The following is a 23,932-nucleotide window of genomic DNA, read 5'->3' as shown; positions in this document are numbered from 1 at the left end:
TTTTCATAACCTGAAAAAAACACAATAATTAACCCCAAGATTTTTTCACAACCTTAAAAAAAGGACACAAAAGGAAACCCCGTGATTCTTACACAACCTTAAAAAAATGACACTAAGGGAGACTCGAGATTCTTTCACAACTCCAAAAAAAAGACTTCAAATCCTTCGGATATCTTACCGTTTTCCAGAATCTCCAACTGAAATGTTGCAATTTTTACGATTTAAAAAAAAAACACGTAGTGATCTAGGTCCCATAATTTCATCATTCCTTCCAAAACACAATTTTTACTGTTTTTAAAAAATCCCTCGAGATGGTTATTCGATAACGATGTGTCTGAACATCAATTTCTCTAATAAGTTCGCTGTAGTTTTCATTTTTTAACCTTTCCCAAACTTGCTGACAAGCTAATTGCTCTTTCTCTTTTCCGTTCACTACTACGATTATTTCTTTTTGTACCCTTCTAGTAACATAATTTGATATTTTATCACTTGGAATATCATATTTTCCGTCATCGAAATCTGATATTCTACGATTCCACACATTTTTAACGTTTTTAAGATAAGATTTTTTCTTGAAGTTTTCCAAAAATCCGTATCAACAACCCGAAAAAAAACAAACATTCCATTCATACCCGGCGCCTTGATCCGTCACCAACATCAAACAACAAAGCACCAAGTACATATTTGCATTCTTCGAGACAAAACTTCTAATAAATTATTACCTATTTGTTTTTAATGTTGTAACGCTTTATTGAACTTGTGTATTGTCTCCCTAATAATAAATATTTAACTAGAATTAAAAGAAACGCGACCTTGCCCGAATTGCACACATTTTGAGAATTCTTCCGATAAATAATTTATGCAAATACAAGCGCATTTTTAGTCTTTTTTTATTTACATGATGTAAGCATTTAACACCCGACTTATTGGAAATTTATCCAACCGTTGCATGCTTATTATTAGGACAAATATGGAGGCTGCAAATATTTAAATTAGAAATATGATGACGAGTGCTGGCTTGATTTACTCCTTGTTTGGAAAAAAGCTGGTGATTTACGAGCATCAAAAGGAAAAACGGATTTTGCATCGAGACGTGAAAGTCACACTTTAATTTCCACATCCTTCAAAACAGGATTCGGTGGAGCGTGACAAGGAAGATGACTGTGTTTCCTGTTGTCGCATAAGTTAACTTAAGATTTAAATTTCTTCTTGTTTTGTTGATATTATGTCAAGATATTCGCCCCATATTTTAAACCAGGAGCTTATCGCTGTATACAAATATGTAACAAATACAGCGAAAGAATAAATGCTGATGTCGGACGAATCTTATCAGTTGTGCTAATTTTTTCGTAAGAGAAGCTTCTGCAATTTTTTAACTCAGTCGAAATGGGTGAGTTTGTTCTATTTTTTTTTTCTTTGTTGACTAGAGTCACTCAAACACTTAGGTACTTACATAACAAACCGTAATTAAACTTCAATTACCGGTCTTCATTCTATTAATAAACAAATTGTTATGACTGGTTAATTTAGGAAGGAACGTGCAAATGGGAAAAATCCTGCTTGCAATAGTAATTAGGTAATTAGGCGATTGGATCTCATCATGTTTATGTAACGACCTACGTCACACCTTGGCTGCACAAAATGAGAAAAAAATGGTAATTCCACGGTTCTCATGACTTTGGTACTTTTAATTTTGAGGCGCAAATCGCAATCAGTGATTCAGACTCCATTTTTGCGGTTTTATTCACTAATGGTTAATCATTTCGGTGGAATTTTTTGTTCTCGAAGTAATTAATCAATGCGATTTTAATAACGACTGCGTTTTATGGTGTGTCGTAGGTTGGGTCCGGAAAATGTGAGCTTGCAGGTGTTCCGCTAATTTGTGTCGATGATCGTATTTGTTTCTAATGAGTATTGTCTCATCGCGATATATAGACTTATTTATCTATGTTGGCGTTTATTTGTCTGATTTTTTCCTGAGAAATTTATGGATAATTTTTTATAAATTGTGTTTTTGGGTGAGCGTTTCCCCTCGTCTGCACTAATCGGACCTAATAAATAAACACACATATGTACCTGCTTTTTTTTTTGAAGAATGATTGTTGTATATTTGAGTCATAAAGTTGGTTTTGATTAATTATAACAATAGTTTGAGAAGAATTCTCCTTTTTCTGACGGATATATATTTTTTTGTAATAAAAGTAATTATAACCGATTATTTTCAAAAATCTACATCGATTCTACTTGACTCGGACGTTTATAAATTTGAGTGGCAGGATTTGTTTTAATTATTTCCGTTTTGACAATATTTTGAGAAAAATTCATAACTTTTTTCTGAAGAACAATTTTTTTTTTAGTAATATTTGTCGATTTTTTTGTCTTTTCAGATTGGCGTGTTTTGTTAGAATTAATTTTAAGTGAAAAAGCATTTTAATAAATACAACAAAATTATTTTCCGTTTCAAAATTCGCGGGTATTTTCAAAAATCTATATCGATTCCCCTCATCTTCTACGAATAGCAAAAAAATGTCAACGTCTTTGTCGTATAATGTATGGTCTCTATCAAATATTACGCCTAAAAAGTCGAGTGGAAAGATTGGTTTGAAATATTTCGATTATATATATTTTGAGATCAGTTGATAAAGTTTCCTTTAGAAATATATATATTTTTTTAGAAATTAATGTCAAGGTTTTATAAACAGTATTTTCGAACAAACATGCATTATTGGAAATCATTTAAAGGTAAACAGCATTTGGGTTAAATAAAAGAACTAATACATCGATTTGAAAATTATTCTTTTTTTTCGAAAATCTACATCGATTTATGTTTATAATTTATAAATCTCTTATTAAATGTTTTTGATTAATAACTATTGGTTGTTATTGTCCTAAAAAAATTAAAAGGTGGATTTCAGTCATCATCGTTACTAAGAAATCAGGAAGTAAGCCGAAGGTAGATTATGGAAAAAACCTAATTTTATAAAAGTAAAATTGGCAACATTGCACGTATCTAATGCGTCAATACCCCCTAAGGAAAGAGAGGGTGGGTGGGCGGGGTTAGTACCTTCTAAGAAACGACGGATTTTGGCAAATGACGTTTCCTCTCAGAAATTTAATTAAATTATTATCAAAAAAGACACTAGAGACTCCAAAGCACTTTCAAATTCATTCCCCACACGAATACCTAGAACATCATAAAACGGAGTCCCAAAATTAACTCAAAAACAGGTCAGGTCAGAATTTTTCAAAAATACTGATAATACCAAACTGCCCCAAAATTATTTTAAATATGTCATTTACCAAAATCGGTCTTGTTTTAGCAGGTACTAGTCCCGTTTACCCACTCTCTCCTTTCTTAGAGGGTATTTCATCTGCCAAAATCATTTTTATTTTAAAAGGTATTAGCCCCGCCCACCCACCCTCTTTTATCTTAGAAGGTATGTCATTTGCCAAAATCACTCTTATCTTAGCAAGTACTATCCCCGCCCACCCACCCTCTCTTTTCTTAGAAGGTATATCATCTGCCAAAATCACTTTTATCTTAGCAGGTACTAGCCCCGTCTACCCACCCTCTCTTTTCTAAGAGGTTATCTCATTTGCCAAAGTCAGTTTAATCTTAGCAGAGGAGGGTGGGCGGGGCTAGAACCTGCTAAGATAAGAGTGATTTTGGCAAATAACATACCTTCTAAGAAAAGAGAGGGTGGGTGGGCGGAGCCAGTACCTACTAAGATAAGACGGATTTTAGCAAATGACGTATCTTCTAAGAAATTTAATTAAATTATTATAAAAAAAGACACTAGAAACTCCAAAACACTCTCAAATTCTTTCCCCACAGGAATACCTAGAACATAAAAAAACGAAGTCCAAAAATTAATTCAAAACCAGGTCAGGTCAGAATTTTCCAAAAATATTTAGAACTCCAAACTGCCCCAAAATTCTTTTAAATACGTTATTTGCCAAAATCGGTCTTGTTTTAGCAAGTACTAGCCCCGTTTACCCACTCTCTCTTCTCTTAGAGAATATCTCATCTGCCAAAATCACTTTTACCTTAGTAGGTACTAGCCCCGCCCACCCACCCTCTCTTTTCTTAGAAGGTATATCATTTGCCAAAGTCAGTTTTATCTTAGCAGGGAAGGGTGGGCGGGGTTAGTACTTGATAAGATAAGACTGATTTTGGCAAATAACATACCCTCTAAGAAAAGAGAGGGTGGGTGGGCGGGGCTAACACCTGCTAAGATAAGAGTGATTTTGGCAAATAACATACCTTCTAAGAAAAGAGAGGGTGGGTGGGCGGGGCTAGTACCTGCTAAGATAAGACAAATTTTAACAAATGACGTATCTTCTAAGAAATTTAATTAAATTATTATAAAAAAAGACACTAGAGACTCCAAAGCTTTTTCAAATTCTTTCCTCACAGGAATACCTAGAACATAAAAAAACGGGGTTCCAAAATTAACTCAAAAACAGCTCAAGTCAGAATTTTCCAAAAATACTTAGAACACCAAACTGCCCCAAAATTATTTTAAATATGTCATTTGCCAAAATCACTCTTATCTTATCAGGTACTAACCTCGCCCACCCACCCTCTCTTTTCTTAGAAATGATTTCATTTGCCAAAGTCAGTTTTACCTTAGCAGGGGAGGGTGGGCGGGGCTAGTACTTGATAAGATAAGACTGATTTTGGCAAATAACATACCTTCTAAGAAAAGAGAGGGTGGGTGGGCGGGGCTAACACCTGCTAAGATAAGAGTGATTTTGGCAAATAACATACCTTCTAAGAAAAGAGAGGGTGGGTGGGCGGGGCTAGTACCTACTAATATAACACGGATTTTAGCAAATGACGTATCTTCTAAGAAATTTAATTAAATTATTATAAAAAAAGATACTAGAGACTCCAAAGCTTTTTCAAATTCTTTCCCCACAGGAATACCTAGAACATAAAAAAGCGGGGTCTCAAAATTAACTCAAAAAACAGGTCAGGTCAGAATTTTCCAAAAATACTGATAACACCAAACTGCCCCAAAATTATTTTAAATATGTCATTTACCAAAATCGGTCTTGTTTTAGCAGGTACTAGTCCCGTTTACCCACTCTCTCTTTTCTTAGAGGGTATTTCATCTGCCAAAATCACTTTTATTTTAGCAGGTACTAGCCCCGCCCACCCACCCTCTCTTATCTTAGAAGATATATCAATTGCCAAAATCACTCTTATCTTAGCAAGTACTAGCCCCGCCCGCCCACCCTCTTTTTTCTTGGAAGGTATGTCATTTGCCAAAATCAGTTTTATCTTAGCAGGGGGGGGGGGGTGGGCGGGGCTAATACCTGCTAAGATAAGAGTGATTTTAGCAAATAAGATACCTTCTAAGAAAAGGGAGGGCGGATGGGCGGGGCTAGTACCTGCTAAGATAAGACGGATTGTAACAAATGACGTATCTTCTAAGAAATTTAATTACATTATTATAAAAAAGACACTAGAAACTCAAACACTCTCAAATTCTTTCCCCACAGGAATACCTAGAATACAAAAAAAACGGGGTCCCAAAATTAACTCAAAAACAGGTCTGGTCAGAATTTTCCAAAAATACTTTGAACACCAAACTGCCTCAAAATTATTTTAAATATGTCATTTGCCAAAATCATTCTCATCTTAGCAGGTACTAGCCCCGCCCACCCACCCTCTCTTTTCTTAGAAATGATTTCATTTGCCAAAGTCAGTTTTACCTTAGCAGGGGAGGGTGGGCGGGGCTAGTACTTGATAAGATAAGACTGATTTTGGTAAATAACATACCTTCTAAGAAAAGAGAGGGTGGGTGGGCGGGGCTAATACCTGCTAAGATAAGAGTGATTTTGGCAAATAACATACCTTCTAAGAAAAGAGAGGGTGGGTGGGCGGGGCTGGTACCTGCTAAGATAAGACGGATTTTAACAAATGGCGTATCTTCTAAGAAATTTAATTAAATTATTATAAAAAAAGGCACTAGAGATTCCAAAGCTGTTTCAAATTCTTTCCCCACAGGAATACCTAGAACATAAAGAAACGGGGTCCCAAAATTAACTCAAAAACAGGTCAAGTCAGAATTTTTCAAAAATACTGAGAACCCCAAACTGCCCAAAAATTATTTTTAATATGTCATTTGCCAAAATCGGTCTTGTTTTAGCAGGTACTAGGCCCGCCCACTCACCATCTCTTTTCTTAGAAGGTATATCACTTGCCAAAATCACTCTTATCTTAGCAGGTACTAGGCCTGCCCATCCGCCCTCCCTTTTCTTAGAAGGTATCTTATTTGCTAAAATCACTCTTATCTTAGCAGGTACTAGGCCTGCCCACCCACCCTCTTAATAACTTTTTAGAAGTTATCTCATTTGCCAAAATCAGTTTTATCTTAGCAGTGGAGGGTGGGCGGGGCTAGTATTTAATGAAATAAGACTGATTTTGGCAAACAAAAGATCATCTAAGAAAACAGAGGGTGGGTGGGTGGGGCTAATACCTGCTAAGATAAGAGTGACTGGCAAATGACATACCTTCTAACAAAAGAGAGGGTGGGTGGGCGGGGCTAGTATCTGCTAAGATAAGAGTGATTTCGGCAAATGAAATATCTTCTAGGAAAATAGGGGACGGGTGGGCGGGTCTAGTATTTGTTAAGATAAATTTTTAATGTGTGACTACGTAATCAATGAAACTGAAACTGAAACAAGGGACATCGATAGAATGTTAAGTGAAAAATTAGATGCTGTTGTGACAACTATGCAACTGAAAATTGAAAATCTGCACGAAGAAGTGAAGGAAATTAAAAGCTTATTAACATGTAAGAATGCGACCCATGATGATATGAAGTGCCTGCAAGTTGATAACAAAACGACAAAAACTGACGACCTCAAACAAAAGAAAAAGATCTGTATAAAATTATTTTATGTGGAGACATTAATGTAGACCCCATAAAAAGCAAAAATGACTGTAATAATTTAAGAAATATTTTAAATAGGTATAACATATCACAAAAAATATGTCAACCAACTAGAGTAACCCGCACAACGTCATCAATAGTTGATAATGTATTTGTCAATTTTACAGAGTGTGACTGCTCCGTAGTTAACTTTGAACTGTCTGACCACTATGGTCAAATTATAAATATTACTACCTCTGAAATTAAATCCCAACAAAAAACCATAACCTATAAATGGATTATTTCTATTGATAAGTTAACCATGTATCGAGAGGAATTACAAAAAGTTGATTGGTCATACGTATACGTAGAATCTAATCCAAATACTGCAAATAACATTTTTTATAACATTATTTATTCCCTTTTTAATTGCATATTTCCAGTTAAACGTCTAGCAACAAAATCAAACAATACAAATAGTTGGATAACAAATGGTATAAAAAAGTAATGTTAAAGAAAACGTGAACTGCGTCATTTAAAACTTCAAGGCTTTATCGATAAGGATTATTATAACTATGGCTGCAGTGTTGAAAAATGTCATAGTGGATGCAAAAAGAATGAGTAACGCAGCGATGATTAAAAACTCTAGAAATAAAAGTAAAACTATATATACTCAAAAACATGTCTTGGATTGTAATTTTTTGTAGAGAAATAATAAGGATTTTGCAATTAAATTCCGTTTATTTGACTCTTGACGATTAAAAAAAGGTCATCACAATTGAGAGAGGGCGGGCAGGGGGGGCTTATATTTTGCCTTTTTTTTAATATACATAGTCGTTTTTTCAGAACAAGAAACTCAAAACATGTTTAAAATGGTAAATTCTTCTAGATAAATATGGATCTTCTTGCAATTAAGCCCCGCCCCTCGATCTGACAACAAATGAAAAATTCATCACAATTGAGAATTGAGATCGGGGCGGGTATGGATAGAGCCTCATCTTTGGCTTTATTTTTCTTAACATACATAGTATTCTTTGGACAACATGATACTCAAAACATGTTTTTAATTTATCGTAGAGAAATAAGGATTTTGCAGTTAAACTCCGCCTTCTTGGCTTGCGACGAATAAAAAAATCATCACAATTGAGATGAGGCGGGTGGGCGGGGCTACATTTTGCCTTTTTTTCTTAATATGTGTAGACTTATTTCGACAACAAGAAAATTAAAACATGTCTAAAATGATAAATTTTTCTAGTATTCAACTTAAATCCGCCACTTTGTATAACACGAATACTTAAGAACATGTTTCACATGGTAATATTGTCTCGTAGAAAAATAAAAATTTCACAATTAAGCTCCACTCCTCGGCTTACGACGAATAAAAAAAATCATCAGAATTGAAATAGGGTGGGTTTGCGGGGCTTATATTTTGTTTTTTTTTCTTAATATCATAGCCATATATAAAATATTATGTAGTTAAAATAGTATATTTTTTTGAAAAAATATGGATTTTGCAATTATAGGGCGAAGCCTAATTGCAAAATCGATATTTTCTTATACAAATTTTCCATTTTAAACATGTTTTAAGTTTCGGGTTGTAAAAAAAAGTCTACAGATATTAAAACAAAAAAACATAATACAAATATCTGCCTCGATTTATGTTTATAATTTATAAATCTCTTATTAAATGTTTTTGATTAATAACTACTGGTTGTTATTGCCCTAAAAAAAATTAAAAGGTGGATTTCAGTCACAATCGTTACTAAGAAATCAGGAAATAAGCCGGAGGTAGATAGTGGAAAAAAACCTAATTTTATAAGAGTAAAATTGGTAACATTGCACGTATCTAATGCGTGAATACCTCCAGCTAGTAGACATTAATCGTGATAAGATAAAACTGATTTTGGCAAATGATACATCCTTTAAGAAACGAGAGGGTGGGTGGGCGGGGCTACTACCTGCTAAGATAAAAGTGATTTTGGCAGATGAGATATCCTCTAAGAAAAGAGAGGGTGGGTGGGAGGGGCTGTTACCTGCTAAGATAAGACGGATTTCAGCAAATGACGTATCCTCTAAGAAATTTAATTAAATTATTATAAAAAAAAGATACTAGAGACTCCAAAGCACTTTCAAATTCTTTCCCCATAGGAATACCTAGAACATAAAAAAACGGAGTCCCAAAATTAACTCAAAAACAGGTCAGGTCCGAATTTTCCAAAAATACTTAGAAAACCAAACTGCCCCAAAATTCTTTTAAATATGTCATTTGCCAAAATCGGTCTTGTTTCAGCAGGTACTAGCCCCGCCCACCCACCCTCTCTTTTCTTAGAAGGTATGTCATTTACCAAAAACAGCTTTGTCTTAGCAAGTACTAGTCCCGCCCACCCATCCTCTCTTTTCTTAGAAGGTATCTCATCTGCCAAAATCACTGTTATCTTAGCAGATATTAGCCCCGCCCACCCACCCTCTCTTTTCTTAGAGGTTATCTCATTTGCAAAAGTTAGTTTTATCGTAGCAGGGGAAGGTGGGCGGGGCTAGTATTTGGTAAGAAAAGGCGGATTTTGGCAAATGACATATCTTCCAAGAAAACAGAGGGTGGGTGGGCGGGGCTAATACCTGCTAAGATAAGAGTGATTTTGGCAAATAACATACCTTCTAAGAAAAGAGAGGGTGGGTGGGCGGTGCTAAGATAAGACGGATTTTAGCAAATGACGTATCCTCTAAGAAATTTAATTAAAGCATTATTAAAAAGACACTAGAGACTCCAAAGCACTTTCAAATTCTTTCCCCACAGGAATACCTAGAACATAAAAAAACGGTGTCCCAAAATTAACTCAAAGACAGGTCAGGGTAGAATTTTCCAAAAATACTTAAATCACCAAACTGCCCCAAAATTCTTTTAAATATGTTATTTGCCAAAATCGATCTTGTCTTGGCAGGTACTAGCCCCGCCCACCCACCCTCTCTTTTCTTAGAAGGTATGTTATTTGCCAAAAACAGCTTTGTCTTAGCAAGTACTAGCCCCGCCCACCCACCCTCTCTTTTCTTAGAAGGTATATCATTTGCCAAAATCACTCTTATCTTAGGAGATACTAGCACCGCCCACCCACCCTCTCTTTTCTTAGAAGGTATATCATTTGCCAAAATCACTCTTATCTTAGCAAGTACTAGCCCCGCCCACCCGCCCTCTCTTTTTTTAGGGGTTATCCCATTTGCCAAAGTTAGTTTTATCGTAGCAGGGGAAGGTGGGCGGGGCTAGTATTTGGTAAGAAAAGACGGATTTTGGCAAATGACATATCTTCCAAGAAAACAGAGGGTGGGTGGGCGGGGCTAATACCTCCTAAGATAAGACTGATTTTAGCAAATGACGTATCCTCTAAGAAATTTAATTAAATTATTATAAAAAAAGACACTAGAGACTCCAAAGCACTTTCAAATTCTTTCCCCACAGGAATACCTAGAACATAAAAAAACGGAGTCCCAAAATTAACTCAAAGACAGGTCAGGTTAGAATTTTCCAAAAATACTAAGAACACCAAACTACCCCAAAATTATTTTAAATATGTCATTTGCCAAAATCGGTCTTGTTTTAGCAAGTACTAGCCCCGTTTACCCACTATCCCTTTTCTTAAAGGATATCTCATCTACCAAAATCACTTTTATCTTAGCAGGTACTAGCCCCGCCCACCCACCCTCTCTTTTCTTAGAGGGTATCTCATCTGCCAAAATCAGTTTTATCTTAGGAGGTAGTAGCAACGCCCACCCACCCTCTATTTTCTTAGAAGTTATTTCATTTGTCAACGTCAGTTTTATCTTAGCAGTGGAGGGTGGGCGGGGCTAGTACTTGATGAGTTACGACTGATTTTGGCAAATAACATATCATCTAAGAAAAGAGAGGGTGGGTGGGCGGGGCTAATACCTGCCAAGATAATAGTGATTTTGGCAAATGACATATCCTCTAGGAAAATAGGGGGCGGGTGGGCGGTTCTAGTATTTGTTAAGATAAAACTGATTTTGCCCCTACCATTCTTGTAAAAACTTGTGAAATTTAAAAGTGTTAAATTACAAACTTCTATAGTAACGAGTTAAATTTTGAAATCTACGGGAAATGGGCAAAATACTTTTCCTCGACTCGGACATAGCAAAAAAATGTCTGCATTACGTTATAACAGATATATTTGAATAAAAAGATTGGTGGTAATTACTTCGATTTTGACAATATTTTGAGAAAAAATCATTAGTCTTCTTTGAAGAACTTTTTTTTAATAATATTTTTCTATTTTTTATAGACTGCATTTTCAGAAAAGCTTATATTGTTAGAATTAATTTCAAGTGAAATAGGATTTTGATAAACACAATAAAATTATTATCCGTTTCAAAATTCAGTCATTGCAAAAAAAATCTCAACGTCTTCGTCACGTTATGTAGGGACTCTGTCAAAAAATTCCTGAGTGATCGTCATACTATTAGATCCAACAGATAACGCATTATTTATAAATTTGAGTAGAATAATAACTTTGAAGAACATGATTTTTTTGTTTATTTTTTTGGACTGTATTTTCAGATAGCATGTTTTGTTAGAATTAATTTCATTTAAAAAACGACAAAATTATTATCTTTTTGAAAATTCGTATTTATTTTCGAAAATCTGCATCGATTCCCCTCTACTTCTCCTATGGACATACCAAAAACACTCAGCCTTTTCGTCGCATTATTACCTCCATCAGGTAAAACCCAATTGCAGTTGAGCAACAAAATTACTTTAATTATATATTTCTATCATAACGATATTTTCCGACAAATCCATAACTTCCTTTGCGGCATATTTGTTTATTATTTTTTTTAACCAACGGTATTTTCTGATAAGCGTGGAATGTCGACATTCATTTTAACAAAAACACCAACTGGCGCCAATTTTCGAACCCCTGCACCGATTCCCCTCTTCTTCCCAACCAAGTACCAAAACCCCAAATCATCTTCGTCACTTTATCACCCCAGATAACACCCATAAACTTGAGCAAACACCGCCCGAAAACCTCGCCACACCTCCGTCCCGATTCGAGCCCGCGCGAAAATCTACACCATTTTCAAAATCCCTCCTCTCAAAGTGCGTATTGTTGTCGGCGCTTTTATTTAAGTGTCCCGAGCCAGCCGCCTCGATTCATTCAGTTCCACTCCTGACCGACATTCAAATCTCCCAGAGATTTTGTTTGATTGACACTGCACTCGCAAACTAGTTTACTTGTACTGTGTCGTCGATTCGTTACACATATTGTGAACAGTGTAGAAAAACTCGGTGCTCTCGTTTCAAAACCGCTGCAATGGCGAGCAAGGAGGCGAAAGGTAAGGGATTTGTGCGTTTTGTCGGGATGAGGGGAATCGCCACAAAGGCGAAACGACACCCTTAACAAATTTTTTTTTTATTATTAGTAAGTCGAAGTAAAATTGGACGTTGGTAGAACATTTACGTATTTCGATACGTTATCGCTAAATTCCAGGGCCTGTAGCACTTAAACTGTTAATTATTCGGATGTAATTGATTGGGTGATAATCGTGATAAGTGAATTATGCGACAAAAAAACGGGCTTTTTTCGTGTTCGCTTTAATGATAATTGAGTGATACATGATGTACACTTAAGGTGGCACTCGACGGGACATTTTTAGAACAATTTGTTTGATATCACTGGAATTGTTTTATTAGGGATGTTAACACCGTTTTTTCTACGAACGTGATTATTTAATCCGCACGGTTTGTTTAGTTTGCCGGTTTTACTTTTTCTATTTATTGCCCCAAATCTGAGTTAAGTCGACTCGTTATCTGCGTAATTATTTTTAACTTTCGGATGCACTAATTAAGTATATAAAAACAACAACAATAAAAACAATAAGTGATGACGTCGTCCAAGAGATTGTTTTTTCGTTTCTTATTTCCATGATCTGACACGCATCGAGATAAAGTCGAGATTTAGTGCTCCTCGAATTACGGAATTATTATTTTTATGACAAAGTAACAATTGTTGACGCACACTACTTAAAATCGTGTCAATCTGTCCTTGATCTCATCAAATCGATAATCACATAATACTTACTTAAGATAAAATTTTTTATTAGTAACTACCGTATTTGTGACACTAGATAAAGCGAATCCTCTCACAATTCCAGCGATAAGCTGAAAGTAGTTTAAAGGAAAAAACAAACAACAAGTGAAATGAGAAATGCGAAAGAGAGCGTGAAGAAAATAAAAGAAACTTGAAAGCTTTCATCGCGATTGTTCCGATCAATGAAGCGTTCGTACGCCTGTAATCTCGACACAATTTGCATTAATTAGGGTTTCCATACCTATTGTACTTTCTAAGAGAAATGTAATTAATTTAGCGGATTAAACTTGAAATGTAACAAGTCCTTGTGCAAGAGATTGGCACCGATTTCATTCACCGATAATTCATTATGTAAATAAACCTCGTGTTGTGGTTTTTCAGGGAGCGAAGGCATCTTGGGACTGTCCGAAATCACCGAAAACAAGTCAATATGGCGGATGTTGCTAGCCGAGTTCCTCGGGACGTTTCTTCTAGTCTGCGTGGGCTGTGGTTCTATAGTGCTAGGGGACTTCAGCGTCGTCCGAATCGGACTGACTTTCGGAATCACAGTGGCCACGCTAGCGCAAGTGAGTGATGCGGCAGTGAACTTGATTATTAAATTATTTTCAAAATTGCGATTTATATCTGCTAGGAAAGCGATCTAGAGCACCGGCTTGCGAAACCGACCGGAGTGATTGTGTGGACCGCTTTTCTCGCCAAGCGGCTAGTCCGTGCGAGAAAAAGAGGGAACTCGCTACGGATAAATTTTAGTTTTTGTAGCGATTCCCCTCTTCTCACCTACACTAATCTAATAATAGCTCTTTGACAACAATACACGTAACAATATTGAAGAATCGTAATTTATAGCTGTATTCAAATGTCAGGTCAGTGCAGATCAAGGCTGCTCTTTCCCAAAGAATGTAACAATTACTCATTTTTGCCAAGACGCAATAAAATCATCCTTATCTGGTCTATTTACAAAAGTGACATTAATTCGGCATGTCGTGAATTTTTATTCGGGTTTGTGACGACCACAACAGTGAAATCATCAACCATGACCTCTCTTAAATCTAAACTTGTCACTGCACAAAAACGTCTACACCTATTATCCGCTACACAAAAAATTAAATCTGACATTTACAGGTTTTAATAATGGGGTCGTCGTTGCACGCTTTATGAAATGTTATAGATAATATTCTCGATATACTATAATGGGTGGGCTGAACAAACACGGTAATTGAAAACTGTGGCCAGAATTTTAATTGAGTCAAGTCGTCGGAGTGCGCTACAACTACTTTGTTTCATGATTTGCGCTTTTCGGACCTTTTGCACTATTGTGTTTGTTTTGTTGATGTCATTTGATAGGCAAATATTGCGAAAGGTCACTGGACCACAGCTCCCAAAATCGATAACTGATCCGTGTAGACAATTATCTGATAACGCTTTAAATATCAAGTCCCGTTGCCGAGAAGAGGGGAGTCGCTGCAGCGAGTCCCCTCTGCCGCACTAATCGAATGTAGATAAATTTGCGCTGCGCCTTTAGAATAATGCTTTAATTGTTGTAATGTGGACTCATAACTCATTGATCTCCCTGTAGTGGGACGGGTCCAAGGTAAAAAGTTTCATAACGTTATGGCACAGATTCGGGTAGAGTAGGTGTCTCGGGTTTGGCCGGGGGCTAGTGCGAATAAGACAGACATTCGGGCACCAGAAGAAAGCACGATAGGTAAAATTTTAAAATCACTTAAGCCCGATTTTGCAACTCCGCTGCAATTTTTTCCCATTTAAGGGTATGCCCGTTTTAATTATTACTTACATCGAGAATTATTACTTTCCATTTCCACATCCTCATTACGACTACGTATCTAACGTGCAAAATCTATTAATGTGCTAAGTATCGCATATGACCGAATTTATAAAGTTGAAGGCCATGAGAACTTAAATTAAATCGTGCGTGTTAGCTGTCAAACGAATTGTAATTAACTTTAGGGTATATAGGTAATGGTTTCATCACTGCTGAGTGGCGGATGTGATGCAAATGATCTTCGATGACGGAAAAAACTAAGTACGTGAAAATATAGCTAAGTTCGGAAGAGGGGACTCGCCGAAATTTGTGGCGATTCCCTTCTATTTTTTTGCACCGACATAGCGATCGACGAAAATTGGGTATAAATAAACTAGTAGCGTCTGTTTTGTAACGCTGCGCAACGACTTGTTCATGAAACGGTAAAAGGATGCCGCGAAGAATACAGTGTGCTTGAGGCGCTTGTTTGCGGACGTTCACATTCAAGAATCACCAGAGGCGATATAGTATATGTTCCATTTTTTAATAACCGATTTTCGACGAAATTAACGATGTTGCAAAAGTACCGAAAGTTGTAATTAATGGAATGGAGGATGACGTCGGTTTGTGGATACAGTGCACATGATCTGTTATCTGCGTTATCACTGCACCTAATTAAACAGTAATTGTATAATATAAAATCTCCTTGTATTGTTCTTGATAAATATTATTTAATTAGGTATTTAATTTTTGCTTCTCGAACGTAAGCTAAAAAGTGTTGTAATCGACTGGTTACTTTTTGCTTTTACGACGTTTCATGACCCTTAGAGTTCGAAAAAATAGGTCTCCCGTTAAACGTCATTACCAAAATTTACATCAGTATATATTATTTCAATTTAATCAAAATTTATTCGTTTATCCTCTTACAAAAAATGATGACGTCATTTAAAAAGTTTGCCTAATAAATTTTCTCTGAAATATGCAAAATATTATTACACTAAATTTGCGGTTTTTCGAAAAATCTGGATTTTTTTGATACAATAATTTTTTGTTTTTCCTTTTTCTTGCAATTTTTCGACATTGCAAGCTTTGTTTTTCTTATTTTCTTTCATGTTTCAATTTTTCTATTTTTCGATGTTTCGGTTTCATGATTTTTCGTTTATCCGATTTAATTTCTTCAGTTGTGCGATTTTTGGATTTTACAATATTCCATTTATACGATGTTGCAATTTTTCGGTTATTAATCTTTAGATTTTTCTTTATTTCTTCAATTTTTGAGTTTTTAGATTGTTCAAAGTTTTTTTTATAATTTCATTTTTGATTTCCCGGTTTTACAGTTTTGCAATGTTTCCATTTTTTTGATTCAAAAAGCTGAAAAATCGAACAACTAAAAAATCAGGAAAAATTGAAAAACTGAAATAACGAGAAATTGCAAAATTAAAAAATTGCAATTCGAAGAACTGAAGAATCGAAAAATTGATACATATATAGAAAAACTAAAAATTGAGGAACTTAAAAAAAGAAAAAATTCAATTTTTCCAAGATTGATTTTCCAAAGAGTTTTCTATTTTATGTCAAGACTAAGAGTTTCTTTTTACAATCCACGTTTCCTTTAAATTTCCAAAAATTTTTCAATTTCTGGACTTTTAATTTTCTAAGTTTTTGATGTTTCAATTTTATTTTCAATTTCTTAATTTCTCAAATTTTTGATTTTGTAATATTTTGATTTCACAATTTCCCGTTTTTAGGATTTTTCGAAATTTCAATTTTCCAATTTTGAAATTTCTCTTTTCTCATTCATCCTAAATTTCAATTTTTCGATTTTTCAGTTTTTCTATTTAACGATTTCAATTCTCGACTTTTACTTTTTAATTTTTTTGTGTTTCAATTTTTTTTTAATTTTATTTTTTGTACTTTTTCTATTTCTCATGTAACCTACTTTTCAATTTTTCGATTTTTCAATTTTTACAATTGTTCGACTTCTAATTAATGTTGGAGTTTTTCTATTTTCAAAATTTTGCAATTTTTCAACCATTCGACTTCAATTTTTTGATAGTTCGCTGTTTTTTCAAAGTTTCGATTTAACAATTTTTCGTTTTTAATTTTGGATTTTCAATTTCTTAATATTTTTTAGAATTTTTTGGTTTCTTTTCTTGTTTTTTCGATATTTATTTTTTTTTCATTTTTAGATTCTTCAATTTTCTATTTTTTTCAATATTTTGATTACTCAGTTTATAGATTTTGTAATTTTACGCTTTCTTAATCTTGAAATTGTTCGACTTGCAGTTTTTCAAATTTTTCGATTTTTATATTGTTTACTTTTTCGATTTGTTAATTAATTTTACATTTTTTTTTTAAATTCCGATTTTATAATTTTCCGTTTTTCAATTTTTGTTTTTCCAATTTTCTGTTTTTCGATTTTTCAATTTTACAATTTTGCGAATTTCAATTTGTCGGTTATCCGATTTTTCGATTCTTAACAATAGAATTTTTCAGTTTTCGATTTTACAATTTTTCGATTATTCAATTTTTGGTTTTCCACTCGGTGTTTCAAGGTTTCAATTGTACAATTTTTGAGTTGTCCCATTTTTTGCTTTTTGAGTTTTCGGTTAGATTTTTTAAAATTTTCCAAAGTTTTTGATTATTTAATTTCACGATTTATGAGAAATTGCAAAATCGAAAAAGGGGAAAATCGGTAATGAAATACAAAGCAAAAAACTGAAGAAACAAAAATTTAAAACATTGACAACTTAAAAAATTAGATTTCGAGAAAGTGAAAAAATTGAAGAATTTAAAGAAAACGTAGATCGCAAATAAATCCTAATCTTGACATAAAAACTAAAAATCGAAAAAAATTAATGAATCGAAAAATTTGAAAACCCAAATTTTCGAATTTTGAATTTTTAGTTTCCTCAACTGTTCGAGTTACAATTGTTCAATTTTACAATTCTTTGATTTTTTAGCTTTTCCATTTCTCAACTTTTGAATTTTTCAATTTTCCGTTTATTCAAATTTACAATTTTTTTTTTTTTATTTTATATGTAGATATTTGAGTTTTAGTTTCTTTTTAATTCTATGATGTTGTTTAGATTTTTCAATTTTCCTATGTTTAATTATTCAGTTCTGTGATTTTTGCAATTTTTCGTTTTTTCGATTCCTCGATTTACCAATTTTTCAATTTTTAGAATTTTCGGTTTTTTGATTTTTCGGTTCTTTTGGTTCCCTCAACTATTAAATTTTTAGACTTTTTGTTTTTTAATTTTTTTAATTTTTCTAATCTCGACATTTCGAGTTATAGATTTTTCGATTTTTTACTTTTCGACGTTTCGGTTTCTCGATTTTTTGAAGTTCCGATTTTCTATTTTTCGACATTCCGATTTCTCGATTTTTCGACTTTTCAGTCTTTCGATTTTATTGACTTTACAATTTTTCGACTTTTCGGTACCCAATTTTTAAATTTTTCGATTTTTCAACTTCCTGGATTTTCGAATTTTCTATTTCTTAATTTTTCAAGTGCTTAATTTTTCGATTTTTTGACTTTTCGATTTCTTAGTTTATAAATCGAAAAACTGAAAAAACGAGAAATTGGAAAATCCAAAAATTTCAAAAAGAGGAACTGAAGAAACCAAACATTGATAAAAATTGGAAAAGCCAATTTTTAGTCTCTTCTTTCAACTTTTCCACTTTTCAACTTTTCAATTTTTCACTTTTTCGTTTCTTCAACTTTACTATCTTTCTTTTTTTTTTATTTTATGTAGCTTAAATTTTTCAATTCTCCTATGTTTAATTATTAACTTTTCGACGTTTTAAATTAAAAACAATTTTTAATTTTTTATTTCTTATTAATTTTTTGGTATTTGGATTTTTCGATGTTTCTATTTCCAGATTTTTAAATTTTTCGAATCTTTTGGTTCCCTCAAAACTATTCGGTTTTTGGACCTTTCGATTTTTCAATTTTTCGACATTTCGATTTCTCGATTTTTTGACTTTTCGGTATTTCGATTTTTTCGATTTTTTGACTTTACGATTTTTGGATTTTTCAACGTCCCGGATTTTCGACTTTCCGGTTTCTGAATTTTTCCAAAATTAACTAAGTAAACTAAAAATCAAAAAACTGAAAAAAGAGGAATTGGAAAATCGAAAAATTTTAAATAGAAGAACTGAAGAAACGAAACACTGAAAAACCAAAAATCGAAAAATTTAAAATTTGAAAAAACTAATGAATTGAAAAATTGGAAACAAAAGAAAACGAATCAAATAAAAAAATATGAAAACCAAAAAATGGTAAAATCGAAAAACTATAAAATCGTCAAAATTGTAAAATCGAAAAATTGTTACATGCAAGATAGAAAAATTGAAAATTAAATATGGAGAAATTGAAAATTTAAAAATCAAACAATTGAAAAATCGAATAAACAAAAGGATTTTAAGTCCTGTAATCGAAAAATGTTAAATTTTAAAATCGTAAAACTGAAAAACCGAAAAATTGGAAAATTTAAGCTGAAAACTTGAAAAATCGAAGCAACGAAGATCTGAAGGGTCAAATATTTTTATGAAGAAATGAAAAAATTATACAATAAAAAACACAAAATTCAAAAAATCGAAAATTTCAACACGAAATTGCGAAGAATTGAAGAAATAAAAACTGAAAAATCGAAAATTTTGTAAAATCGGAAAATTAAAGAAATGAAAAATTACAAAAATCACAATTTTCAAAAATTGAAAAATGATGTTCTTTTGAAATTGAAATTAGAAAAATTGTAAATCTAAAAATTAAGAAACAATGCTGAAATCCAGAAAATACAAAAAAATTAAACTGAATTTGAAAAAATTTGAAGTAGAAAACCAGAAAGAATGTAAATCGAAAAATTAAAGAAAAGATACAAAAATTTAAATATCAGAACATTCAAAAGTTGGAAAGTCGAAAAATTTAAAAATTCAAACCTGAAAACTCGAAAAATTAAAGAAATCAAAAGTTTAAAAAGTTGAAGAATCTAAAAATTGTAAAATTTAAACCAGTAACTCGAGAAATTGAATAATCTGAAAATTGAAAAATCAAAAATCAAATAATTAAAAAATTAAACCGAAAACTCAAAAAATGGAAGAAATAAAATACTAAAAGATCGAAAAATTGAAAAATCTGAATGAAGAAATGAACAATTAAAAGATGGAAATATTCAAAAGTTAAAAAATCCAAAAACGGAAACATTTAAACTAGAAAACTCAAAAAATTGGAGAAGTGAAAAATTATGAAACTTGAAAATTTGCAGAAAGTATAAAAAAATGAAGAAATAAAAACTGAAGAATGCAAAATGTCAAAAGCTGAAAAATCGAACAACTGAATAATTGAAAAACTAAAAAATCAGAAAAAATTGAAAAATCGAAAAACTGAAATAACGAGAAATTGGAAAATCGAAAAATTGCAATTCGAAGAATTGAAGAAACGAAAAATTGATACATATATAGAAAAACTAAAAATTGAGGAACTTAAAAAAAGAAAAAAATTAAATTTTTCCTGGAAATTGTAAGCTTCAATCAATCAATCAATCAATCAATCAATCAATCAAGCTTGATTTTCCATTTTTTTCTATTTTATGTCAAGACTAAGTGTTTTTTTTACAATCCACGTTTCCTTTAAATTCTTAAAATTTTCCCGTTTTTTGGATTTTTCGAAATTTCACTTTTCCAATTTTGCAATTTTTCTATTTCTCATTTATCCTATTTTTCAATGTTTCGATGTTTCCATTTATCCATTTTCCATTTTTACAATTTTTCCATTTTTGCAATTTTTCCATTCTTAATTTCTCAATTGCTCAAATTTTATTTTTTTTATTTTTTGCTGTTTTAGTTTTTTTTCAATTTCTTCATTTCTCAAATTTTTATTTCCTAAAATTCCGATTTCTCACTTTCCCGTTTTTTGAATTTTTTGATTTATCAATTTTCCGATTTGGCTATTTCTCAATTTCATATTTATCCTTATTTTCAATGTTTCCGTTTTAATTTTTCAATTGTTCGACATTTAATCTTTTAATTTTTTGATGTTTCAATTTTTTTTTCAATTTCTTGATTTCTCAAATTTTTTATTTTGTAATATTCCGATTTCACAATTTCTCGTCTTTTGAATTTCTCTCGAAACTCGAAAAATTAAAGAAATCGAAAGATTAAAAAGTTGAAAAATCTAAAAATTGAAGAACTTAAATCAGTAACTAGAAAAATTCAATAATCTGAAAACTGAAAAATCGAAAATCAAATTAAAAAATTAAACCGGAAACTCAAAAATTGAAGAAATAAAATACTAAAAGATCGAAAAATTGAAAAATCTGAATGAAACAATGAAAAATTAAAAGATCAAAATATTCAAAAGTTAAAAAATCAAAAAACTGAAACATTTAAACTAGAAAACTCAAAAAATTGGAGAAATGAAAAATTATGAAACTTGAAAATTTGCAGAAAGTATAGAAAAATGAAGAAATAAAAACTGAAGAATGCAAAATGTCAAAAGTTGAAAAATAGAAGAATTTGGAATTGAAGACTCAAAAATTTTTAAATCAAAAGATCGAATAATCGGAAAATTTTAAAAATCAAGAATTCAAAAGTTAATAAATCGAAAACTTGAAAATTGAAGAAACAACAAAAAGATCGAAGATATTAAAACAATCTTCGATCTGTTTGTTGTTTCTTCAATTTTTCTGGATGTCTAATGTGAAAACTCAACACAGATTCATAAATTACAAGTACAGGAGTATCTTATTTTATAAAATTTGAACATCATTTATTACTGTAAAAATCGGCCAAAATTTGTTCAGCTAATTTTTTTTTTTTTTTAGAGCATCGGTCACGTGAGCGGCTGCCACATCAACCCCGCCGTGACGCTGAGCCTCTTCGTCACCGGGGACATCAAGCTGCTCCGAGCCCTCCTCTTCGTGGCGGTCCAGATGATCGGGGCCATCGGAGGAGCCGGAGTTCTGCGGGTACGGATTGAAATAATGCTCACGTCTCAGCCATTGAACTTGGTGGTCACCGGAATGGAACAGCACCGTTGAGGCCGTGCTATTCGTAACCGATATGCGTGACTAACCTTAGCGGTCAACACTTGCATTGTATTATGCAGTGGACGTTAACTCGAGCTGACCTTAGCCTCTTCGTTATTGAAAAACTTTTATGGGATAAATTATGTAATGAGAGAACGGGAAGTCCTGTTAAGGGGAGACGGACTTGAAGACGTCCGGTTGAAAATTATATAATGATAAGGATAACGATAACATTGATGATGATGATGGTGATGGTAAAATGGGTGGCGTGGTATGTTAGATGGGTTTGCATGACGGAACGTGCCTATCACGGTCGTTTGACATTTACTGGCGTGTGTTAAGTAGCTGGTGTGTGGATTGTAAATAGTGTTTGTAGCTCACACAAGAGGTTAAAAGCTTCTGCCTACGCGGCTAAATTTTTACCATTTTTGTTTGAGTGGTTCTTAAATTTTTCGTGGAAATTGTCACGTCGGTTTTTTATAATCTTGACTATTTGATAGCAAGATTAGGGTCCTTTGATGATCTCTGGGTTTCTTAAGGTATTTTCTTTACGATTGTAAAAGTGTTTTTGCTGCATTAATTAAAAAAAAGCTCAATTTTTTAGTTTTTGATTTTTCAGTTATTTTTTTTTTTTCAAATTTACAATCTTTAGATTTGTTTTTTTTTTCAACTATTTTGTTTTTCATTTTGTAAATTTTCCATTTTCGTTTTTATAATTTCACAATTTTGTAATTTTCCAATTTTAATTGCCCACTTGTTCGACTTTTAATTTTCCAACATTTTGGTGTATTTCTCTATCAGATTTTAAAATTTTTTATTTCTTCTATTTTCCAATTTGCAGTTACCCAATTATTATTTTTTTCAATTTTTAACTTTTCAAGGTTCCGATTTTATAATTTTTTGTTTTCTCGATTTTCCTATTTTTGATTCTTCAAAATCTCGATTTTCCTTTTTCAGTTTTGGATTTGTCAATTATTTAGTTTCTCTATTTTCCAACTTCCTTCGATTTTTTTATTATTCAATTTTACAATTCTTGGATATTTCAATTTCTAAATGTTGTAATTTTTATTAATTTTTCGATTTTTCAGTTTTACGATTTTACATCGTTCGTTTTAAAATTTTAGATTTTTCAATTTTTCGGTTTCTCATTTTCTCCATTTTTCAATTTTTTTATTTTTGAACTTTACGATTTTTCAAAGTTCCGATTTTACAATGAGAGTCAATTTCTCGGTTTCTCGATTTTCCAATTTCTCAGTTTTTTTATTCTTCGAGTTCTCTGATTTTTGATTTTCCAATTTTATGACCTCTCAAAGTATGGTTCGTTTTAAATTTTACGTTTTCAAATTTTTCATTTTTCAATTTTTTTACTTTTTAATTTTTCAATTTCTCAATTTTTCGTTTTTATAATTGGACGATTTTTCAAAGGACGAATTTAACAATGTTTTGCTTTTAATTTTTCGGTTGTTAATTTCTTGGTTTTTCAATACTACAATTTTTTCAAGTTTTTCGATATTTTAAATTTACGATTTTTCACAGGTTCGATTTTATAATTTTTCTATTTATTTTCTACTAATTTCAATACTATGATTTCTCAGTTTTTCGATTTTTCAAATTTTGATTTTTTAATTTTTCACCTTGTTAATCTTGAATTTTTCGACATGCAAGTGTTCCAATTTTTAAGTCTTCCACTTTTATATATATTTTTTAATTTTTAATTTCCAAATTATTCGATTTTTCCATTTTTATATTTTATATTTTTGACTGTCATATCTATTTTTTCATCTATTTGTCAATTGTTTGATTTTTCAATTTCATTTCTTCTATTTTCAATTTGCAGTTTTACAATTGTTCATTTTTTTCAATTTTTAATTTTTAGAGTGTTCGGTTTTATAATTTACCAATTTTTCAATATTATGATTTCCCAGTTTTCCTCTTTTTCAATTTTTCGATTTCTCAATTTTTGAATTTTGCAAGTTTTCGATCTGGCAGTTATTTAGTTTCTCAATTTTTTTATTATTCAATTTTACAATCCTTGGATGTTTCAATTTCTAAATGTTTTAATTTTTATTAAATTTCGATTTTTTAGTTTTACGATTTTACATCGTTCGATTTGAAATGTTAGATTTTTCAGTTTTTCGATTTCTCATTTTTTCCATT

The 23,932-nt window shown here is 32.2% G+C and overlaps 1 protein-coding gene across 2 annotated transcripts in view; it reads left to right on the top strand.

The window, feature by feature from the left end:
- The first annotated feature begins 1,299 nt into the window (after nt 1-1,299).
- The window catches only part of LOC135125392 (aquaporin AQPAe.a), a 28,017-nt gene continuing 5,384 nt past the window's right edge, over nt 1,300-23,932 (top strand). Inside the window, exons 1-3 of one of the 2 annotated variants that reach the window (XM_064050960.1) lie at nt 1,300-1,390; nt 13,364-13,548; nt 21,572-21,715. In XM_064050960.1, the coding sequence (XP_063907030.1) occupies nt 1,387-1,390; nt 13,364-13,548; nt 21,572-21,715 (333 nt within the window). In that variant the 5' untranslated portion in view covers nt 1,300-1,386. Of the gene's footprint in view, nt 1,391-12,020; nt 12,228-13,363; nt 13,549-21,571; nt 21,716-23,932 lie in introns of those variants that run through there. The other variant, XM_064050959.1, reaches the window with a different exon arrangement.

The sequence above is a fragment of the Zophobas morio genome, unplaced genomic scaffold (genome assembly GCF_036711695.1).
Source record: "Zophobas morio isolate AGI-343-1 ecotype UQ-CSIRO unplaced genomic scaffold, CSIRO_AGI_Zmor_V1 ptg000008l, whole genome shotgun sequence".
NCBI lineage: Eukaryota > Metazoa > Arthropoda > Insecta > Coleoptera > Tenebrionidae > Zophobas > Zophobas morio.
The sequence above is the reverse complement of the archived record's forward strand: the minus strand, read 5'-3'. Positions and strand labels throughout refer to the sequence as shown.